Here is an 8,768-nt window from a genome sequence, read left to right as displayed (position 1 = left end):
GGAATTAACAGTAGCTTCTCCTTCCGGCGCACGGTTAGCCCAAAGACCTCTGTCATATCAATGTCTTTCCTCTCAACCTTTGATGGCAATTCCCATTCAAAATGGTACACGAGGTTTGCCGACCCTTAGGTAAGGAAACAACGCCCCCGCGTCGCTCCCGTGCGAGCGACACGGGCGGACGCCCCAGCCCTAGCCGCCGCCGGCGGCGGCATCCCGTCTGTCCTCTCCGTCGCCACCGGAGGACGCCGCAAGGCGAAGCCTCGCGGTCGACGGTGGCGGCGGGGACCTTTTCTACGCTGGCGCTGGGGGGCTCTCGGACACGGCGAGTGGTCTCTTGGTCGCCTGCGCATCGCCCATGGTGTTGGTGCCCGGATCTGTCCGATCTGACGCGCCTGGCTTCGGCTTCCTGGTCGACGTGCTGCTTGGCACGCGGGCACGGAGCTGCAAGAAGAGGGCCGTCATGTTCTGGTCAGATCCGCGCCGGCCGACCTGAGGCGGCGGCCTCGCGGGGGCGGACGGCGCTCCTCCGGCGGCGGGGAGTGCTCGTCGGTGTGGTAGACCGGATCTCCTCGGCTGCGCGGGCAGCGAGGTCCCGGTGGGCGCTGGTCATGGTGCGGGGAGGCCCCGGGCTCCCCTCATCAGATCGGAGGCGATCTGGTCCGCTCGAGTTGCACGACCTCCGGCCAGCCTGGATCTCCGGCGTGCACGCGCCTGCTGATGTTGTGTCTGGTTCGGAGGTGGTGGCAGGGTGCTTAGCCGGGGGAAACCCTTGGCCGCCAGTGGCGGTCACGGCGTCGATGGCGTCCCGGACGCCATTCCCTCCTTGGTGGCGGCGCCGAGGCTAAACCTCCCCTGCTGCTCCCCTTCCCCTGCGTCCGGGTGAAAACCCTAGCCCTGGTGGCTAAGCGGCGGCGGCGCCACAGCATCGTCACCTTCTTGAAGGCGCCGACTTGGGCATGGGGATGCTGGGTGTGCATGGCGAGTTTATCTGGTTCCTGGTGGCGGCCTGTCTGATCTACCGCGTCGCTGCTCCGGGCTTGTCTCGTGACTGCGATGCTTATCTTCCAGCCGTGTTTCCGATGGCGACCTCGCCCTTCCTCACCTTGTACTTGCCGTGGTGGAGCGGTTCTTCATCTCACTCATTGATGGCGGCGGAGATCGGCGGCATGGCGCTGTCGAGGCTCGGCGTCCGATGCGCGGAGATGGACTCGCGCAGGAGGAGGTAGCTGTCTGGCGTCATGGTGACGTCGATGGCAGGAGTGGCCTTCACAAAGTAGAAGACTCAATATAATCTGAAGACGGACTTGTGGAAGATGGCGGCGACGACACAAGAGTGTGTCTGACCGGATTGTGCCCCAGACCCGGTATGTGGCTCGGCTGGGGCTTCCGGCTTTTGATGTTATGTTTAGGTGAGTGGTTTGGGTAGTGGCCCAGCTAGCATCCTTTCATCATATGGATAAGAGTAGCGGCATTTGTTGCCAAGATGGTGGATTCAGGTATATTGTTTGTAATACTTTGTAAGGTCCTCGAGAATAATTAATAAAGTGGCCGTATGCATCTACCAGATGCAGAGGCCGGGGGTCATCCTCCTTTTCGAAAAAAAAACACGAGGTTTGCCAACATAAGCTCAAAATTGGCGATCCCGAGGTTTATTCCAGGGCACATCCTTCGTCCTGACCCAAATGGCAAGAACTGGAAATTATTCCCCTTGAAATTTACATCCACATCGCTATCTTCATATATAAATCTTTCAGGTATGAACTCTTCTGCATCCTCCCAAGAGCTGGAATCCCTACCAATGGCCCATACATTGACAAGCACATGTGTCCCAGCAGGAATCATGTACCCATCGATGTTGCAATCAGCCATAGCAAGGTGTGGAGCAAGGAGAGGCGCAACAGGATACATCCGAAGTGACTCGTTGAAGACTGCTCTTAAGTACGTCATCTTGTTCATGTCGGTTTCGGTTATAGTTTCTTGTCCCCGGGGTACGATACTCCTCACCTCATCTTGTAGCTTCTCCAATAGGCGTGGCCTCCTCATCAACTCGGCCAAGGTGAAATCGAGATTATTAGCTACAGTGTCTGCTGAACCGAAAAATACATCCTGTGGATATTAATTAATTAGGATCGTATAAGATATACATAAATCAACATATATAATTTGGAAGGTACCATTTGTACTTACTGTCAGGAGAGCTTTCACTCGCTCTCTTGTGAGACCATACTCATACTGAGCAGACAACAGAATATCTATGAAATCACCGTCCTTTTTATCAAACATTGACTTGTCCATGCTCCCACGTTCATCGATCAACTTATCCAGCAAATAGGCCCATCTGCACTTCACTTTCTCGGCCTTTGCGCAAACCACCCTCTTAAGCACTCCAGCCCTAGCCAATGTTGGAAAGTACTCCTCCAAGTTGAATCCTCCTAGTATTCGTGAGGTATCGTCAGTGAGGTCCCGAAGGAGCTTGCTCCGTCCTTCTGTCCGGAAGGACTTTCCCAGCACGATCCGACATGCCATGTCATATGTGAATGACTTAATAAGCTCACTCATGTCCACTACACCACCTATTGCGGCGACCTCCTTAATCTTGGTCATCACCAAGGTCACCTATGATGAGATGCATATTAAAGTATGAGAGTAGCTAAAATTTATGGCATTATTAAGGGAGGGAACATGGCAGGCATTTTTTTCATTTCATTTGTGATACAATTTAGTACAATTTGTTATGATAAGAATGATAAGTTTTTGATAGAAAATTTTCCAATGGGGTTCAACAATGGAAAACCATTTAATAAATTCAGACATACATGATGGTAAAATACTGATTAATGATAATACCTCACTCCCAATGCTTTTAGAAATGTAGAATCTCCTAATTAGTGGATGTTGTCTATACGTGGGTTTATTTAGAGGACCGTCTTGTGGGCCCTCACCTATTTTCTGGGTTGTCGCCGTTGTTGAGTAGGATGAGGGTCTCCTTTATGGATTTGTTAAGCCATGACCTTTCTTCCCGCTATTTCTCAAAGATCCACCTTTGTTGTCAGTAAGCTGGTCATTTCGTCATCCAACATTGCCTATTGCTAGAACCACCTTGTAGTGTACGACTTCACCATCTTCATCGGCTCTTGTGCTTTGCCCCTAGATTATGGTAGTTTTGGTGAGAACACACCCCTCCCCTATGTTATAAATAAATGACAACCTTGGAGTTGAAATCCTCTTTACCCCCGCCCCCTCCCCAAGGTAAGATAGTTTTGGTGAGCTCACACTCCTCTTCCCCATGTTACCAATAAATGACAATGTAACCTGCTTGGAGTTGATATCCTCTTTACCGGCTTGTCACCATAGTTCGACATTCCCTTGTATGTACAATCTTTTTTGACACTTGGTTCGCTGGTTCACCCTTTGATGCTCAACCACTCCACTTAGTTATATTTGATGATGATGGTGTGTGTGTGTGTGTGTGTGCGAGGGGGGTGGGGGCAAATTAAAAAGCAGAACCAGTTTCCTTCCAAGTTCATTTTTGTTTTGACGAAAAGACTTTTCGCAGAAAATTAGGGGAAAACTAGGAAAAGTGTCCAAACTCGACCAACTGCAAGATGCCCGTCAAAGGCCCAATACATATTGGGCTGGGTATGTTTCAAGATATATTAATGAAGTACAACCTATATTATATGTACCCACATAATTTGAGGTTGACTTTTCATACAAGTTGGCAGAACCAGCATTTGAACAAATGAACCAGTGAAGCCATCGAGCGACCGTTTCACTCACTCTTCTAAACTATGGTTGGGGAGAGTAGGTTGTATTAATCGATCAATTCCTAATGATGTTAAGTCCATGCACTCACTAATGCCCCGGCTGAGGTCACCTAGCATTAATGGGGGCTTCAAATGCGGTAAGATTATCATCATGATGACTATAGCTATCCCTTGAATGATGCTGACATAAGGACCATCACGTTCCCGCAATTATGCTAGGATCTTTTGTTCAACTCCATAGGTCTCAAAATTAAACTTTATTTCATCTCTTCTGCGAATTTAATTAGCAACTAGAAGAACGCCCGTGCGTTGCAACGGGGCCACATTAACTTTAAGAGTTCAATATTAATCATGTTAATAATACATTTAATATTCTCATACATATCAAGTGACACTGACGACCTTTTTTGTCAATTTAGCAACAGGCTCAGTTGCAACGGGCTCTTTATACATATCAGACAACTCGCTACTACTTAAACTACAACTATGGCTACCAATATTTTTTTGTCAATTTAGCTCAGCAATAGTGCCTGGCTTAATAGACTGCTTTGTATTCACCCCCTCAGAAGACAGAGAGAACCAACTCAACATGTCAGAAGATTAACAGAAATTTCATTTGTATGGCATGAACATATAGCAGGAGCACCAACACATGGATCAGCAGAGAGCAGAGCACAGCATGCACACACTCAGGCCATCTATATCATACACACACAGCAACGCACACACGCATCACGCTGGCATACACATACAGAAAAGCAGGCACACACGCATCATGCGCATTGGCCGGTGCGACGCACGCAGAGCAAGTACGTACGCACGGAGAGCAAGCTAGCAAGCACGCACGCGTCCAACCCCGCCGCTGCATGCGCTGGCACAAGGTGAGGCAGCAAGGGAGACTGCACATTGAAGCTGTCCATGCAAGGTTGGAGGTGCTGGGCCGGCGACGGCGGTGTCGGGACGGCGCTTGATTCGTTCCTGGTGGCGTGGAGCTTCGGGCGGCAACGCGGCGATAGCTAGTGCTCGGGGATGGGGGTTTGGGGCGGGGGCAGTCGACACGATGGCTGGCGAAGTTAACGGGTTCGGGTGGCTGGAAATTCGGCGGGTGACGGCGGCACAGCGCGAGGATGGGACAGGCGGAAAACCTAGCGGGCGTTCAACTACCAATACCCACGCCTTTTTTAGGGGAATTGCTTGTGAAAATAACGTGCGACGACGACTTAGCGAGCGGATCCCCTTAAAAAAGACATAGCGAGCAGATTCCCTTAAAACTGGTAGGAATGGATACGATTGATGAAGTTGATAAATAGTGGTGAATGTTGGCCTAATTTACTATCATCATGCATGAAAACGAATCATCAAGAAAAAGAATACTTCCTATTACTACACTCATAGGAAGCTTCCTAATCTCTGCTACCAAACAGTTTCTGCCCAAACAAGGAAGAAAAGTTATGGACGTGATTCGGAAGGAAACAAACGTTATGAAGATTAATTAATTTAGATTTGATCTTTAGAGATTGATTGTGATTGATTCTTTTACATAAAGACATTACTAAATAATTTGCGTCAGTATGGAAAGTTCTGATCCGTTCAGTTTTTTTCGTTGTGTGAGAGGGTGAAGTGAAAATAAACCGATGAAGTGGGGGAGGCGACGAAAATTTTTTAGGACGGTTAACCTACGAAAAAAAACGGGACGAAAGTGGTGGGACGAAAAAAAACCTGGAAGCGAGACTACCAACTGCTCCCAGGGTGAGGGATGAGAGAAGCTGACCTACGGAGCGCGGCGCCAGCTGTGTGTCGCCGCTGCCGCTGCAGAGATAACACGATCATCGCCGCAAGACGTAGAATCTGTCGGAGCTCGCTCACTCGGAACCGGCGAGGAACGCCGCCGCCATGAACTTGGAGTTCAAAACCCCGCCACTGGACCTCCTCCTGTGCCTCCTAGATCGTCTCCACACCGTCCCCAGAACAGGATCCGACCCCTACTCACCTCCTCAGCCGGATCTGGCCGGAGATCGCCGCCGCGCGCCCGGCGGCACGCAACAGCGTGGCGGTGGGTGGCGGGGCACTGGAGGCGGCGCACTGGAGGTGGGGGTGGCACGCAGCAACGTGGTGGCGGGTGGCGGCGCACTGGAGGCGTGGGAGGGGTCGTGCGGGTGGAGGTTCTTTTTTTTTATTTTCTTTCTTAATTAGGAATGTAATGCGTGCTAATATTTATTAGGATGGAAGGAGATCAATGGGAGAAATAAATCCGAGAGGGAGGTAATTTGTTTGGAAAGTGATCTCCTGTATTTGGTATTATTTATGAATTTTTAATTACCAAATATTTACATGATTTAATTGAATCGACACCTGCCAAAGCAAGCATGAATAAATGAAAGAAGTATCAGACACGATTCGATTTTAAGTGTGAAGAAGAAAAAATTAACGTGGGAGTGGTGGTGGGAGGTGAGACGAAAATAAACCGGACGAAAAAAAACCAGACGAAAGTGATGGGACTATTCAACCAACTCGTCCATTAAGAATAGAGATATCTTAGTTATAAAACAAAAGACATTGTCTCATGGCACCTCTAAGGCAATTATTGTTTGAAATAAAGAAATAACACCTCTTTATGGCCTATGCGTGCACTTAGTTAAAACCCCAGGTCAACCCAAACCCCGTCAACTCATATTCATCCGCTCGTGCAGCTTCACCCACCAGCCCTCCACAATGGCGTAGCTTCATCAACTGATTAAAAGAACAATAGTTGTGGTATTGTAAACTACAATTTGGGATGGATTTTCCTCTACAGTAACAAGGAAGCCTCCTCCGCCCCTCCGTAAGAACAAGGGGTAGTACAAGAATAATGACCTGCTGTCTATCAACTACGCCTTTCAAACTGATCTTAAGCCCTAACTCACCTTCCATGGAGGAACCTCACAGAGGAAATTGACTTTGGGTTTTTGGGAAATTGGATATGGTTACCAACAAAATGAAAGAAATAACACATTTACAAGTCATCCATGCGTGCGCTACCGGCTTAAGTACCCGCTCAACCCCTATCCATCACTTCTTTTTCCAAAAAAGTAAAAGAAACATATCTGCCACCTCGTGCCAATTCTCCACTGGCCCTCCACACAATCGTGTTGTCAACAACTGATTTAGAAGAAATAATAGTGTAGTGTTGTACACTATGGACGGCTAGCAATAAAACTAGATTGTCTACTTAAAAGTTGTGTGAAATCATTTTGAACCTCACATTCCCAAGCATTTGGACATATTCATTATAAGTCATTCCCTATACAACATGTTCTCTTCGTTTAAACTATTTAAAATTCTAGATTTGTCCTAAGTAAAAACAAATTAAGTTTATCAAAGTCTATAAAAATACAGTTTTGCTAGAACTCATCTAGATGAGATATAGTTTGGTGTCATTCACCTTTTATAGCCATTGGATATGATGCTATAAGATGCGTGTATGCTGACATGGGTTGTATCTGTTTTTGTTTTCAAAGCGAATGAGACCAAATATCTCATCTAAATGAGTTCTAGGCACTCCCATAAAAATATATCAACATCTACAATGCTAAACTAGATTAATCATCAAATGTATATCCATACTATATGTTGTAGATATTAGCACATTTCCCTTTAGACTAGGTCTGAGATTAAAATATTTCGACCAACAAAACGTGAAAACTGCAAGATCATTAAAATTACCTCCTCTGTGGCGGCGCTGCGGGAAGAATGCACTTTTTTAACACTCAACACGTGGTTCGTGAGAAGCTTCTTTGCCTGCCGCCAGTGCTCGCCATATGGCGCAAAGGCGACGTCGGATGAGCCATACAAGATGATGTCGGGGACCATGGAGCGGGGCCGTGACGCAAAGACATGGTCGTGCGTGCGCAGCACCGCCTCCGCGGCACGCGGCGACGAAACGATGAGTGTCTGCACGGCGCCGAGACGGAGGAGCATGAGGCCGTCGCGGCTGTGCCTTGCAGCAAGGGCGCGGAGCGAGATGTGTGGGAGAGTGCCGACAGGGTGCAGGTGCCCGATGATGGGCAGTGCCGGTGGAGAAGGCGGGAGGCGGCTTTCTCGCTGCTGCCTTTTTCCTGTCTTCGTGTTCACAGTGAAGCAATAATAATGCAGAAACAAGAGGAAGAGAGGTAATAGGGACAGAAACCATGCCCGCGGAAGCATCTCTAGCATGACGAGACCTGCCATCGGAAATTATTGTCTAGCCCAGCGCTTTGTGGAGCGCTGCCGGAAGTGGTTCTTCTTAACCAGCTTAGTTTATCATCACAAGCTCGATCAGCTGCTTATAAGCTAGCCAGGCAGAGTAAAACGACAGAATTAAGCTCTGTGGTGCACTCAACTTGGAGCAGTTAGTTAGGGGCAACGTAGCTTTCATTCCTAAGAAACAGACAAGGAAGTCTTTGACTCTTGGTTAGGTGCTTTATGAACTTTCTGTTCCCCTCAGAAAAAATGTGAAAAATACCAACATCATGGGCAAGACAACTGCAACCCGTTATTTGGTAGACTCGATGGGTCATTTTTCTTCAGGCAATAACCAATGCACAGGTTGTTATTCATGGTCCATTCCGGCAGGCAAAATATGGAGTTGTAGTAATCACCAGCGATTCCATCGCAAATATGCTGCTCCATTAAAACTGAGAGTTATAAATGAATTACGTATGTTTGTTTTAGGAAGCGTTGAACACTTTATCTCATGTTTATACTCTGATCAAAACCATAGGTAAATTAAATGGAGAGATTTACATGTTGTGGAGATCTGCCGGGTACGACTAAATCCATCTCTAACCGGTCCTTTATAATTTATATTAGATGAGCAAGCCATCTCCAACCTTTAGAGCTGTATATTTGCTCCTTAAAAATGTTAAATTTTTAGCCATCGAGTTAAACTTCACTACTCAATTATTTTATTAAATAATATTTTGGTCAGATACTTCACTAGTTCTTTGCTAAGGGAACCAATCCAAAGAAAACCACAAGAAAAAT

General features: G+C 47.5%; 1 protein-coding gene across 1 annotated transcript; it reads right to left on the bottom strand.

The window, feature by feature from the left end:
- Nucleotides 1-1,581: 1,581 nt before the first annotated feature.
- LOC125540640 (indole-2-monooxygenase-like) lies at nt 1,582-8,019 on the bottom strand. The gene is made up of 3 exons (XM_048704237.2): nt 7,470-8,019; nt 2,188-2,616; nt 1,582-2,106 (listed from the first exon to the last, which is right to left on the bottom strand). The coding sequence occupies exons 1-3, from the start codon at nt 7,971-7,973 to the stop codon at nt 1,582-1,584; spliced, it is 1,458 nt and encodes a 485-aa protein (XP_048560194.2). The 5' UTR covers nt 7,974-8,019.
- Between the last annotated feature and the right edge of the window lie 749 nt (nt 8,020-8,768).

This window comes from Triticum urartu, chromosome 2A (assembly GCF_056163025.1).
Source record: "Triticum urartu cultivar PI428250 chromosome 2A, HENAU_Tu73, whole genome shotgun sequence".
Taxonomy (NCBI): domain Eukaryota; kingdom Viridiplantae; phylum Streptophyta; class Magnoliopsida; order Poales; family Poaceae; genus Triticum; species Triticum urartu.
The sequence above is the reverse complement of the archived record's forward strand: the minus strand, read 5'-3'. Positions and strand labels throughout refer to the sequence as shown.

Bases quoted from the DNA above. Each gene is read 5' to 3' on its own strand.
- LOC125540640 (XM_048704237.2), bottom strand. From the start codon at position 7,973: ATGGCAGGTCTCGTCATGCTAGAGATGCTTCCGCGGGCATGGTTTCTG. The intron at 2,617-7,469 runs GTAATTTTAATG...ATCTCATCATAG, and splicing joins GCAGCGCCGCCACAGAGGAG to GTGACCTTGGTGATGACCAA. The intron at 2,107-2,187 runs GTAAGTACAAAT...TAATATCCACAG, and splicing joins GAGTGAAAGCTCTCCTGACA to GATGTATTTTTCGGTTCAGC.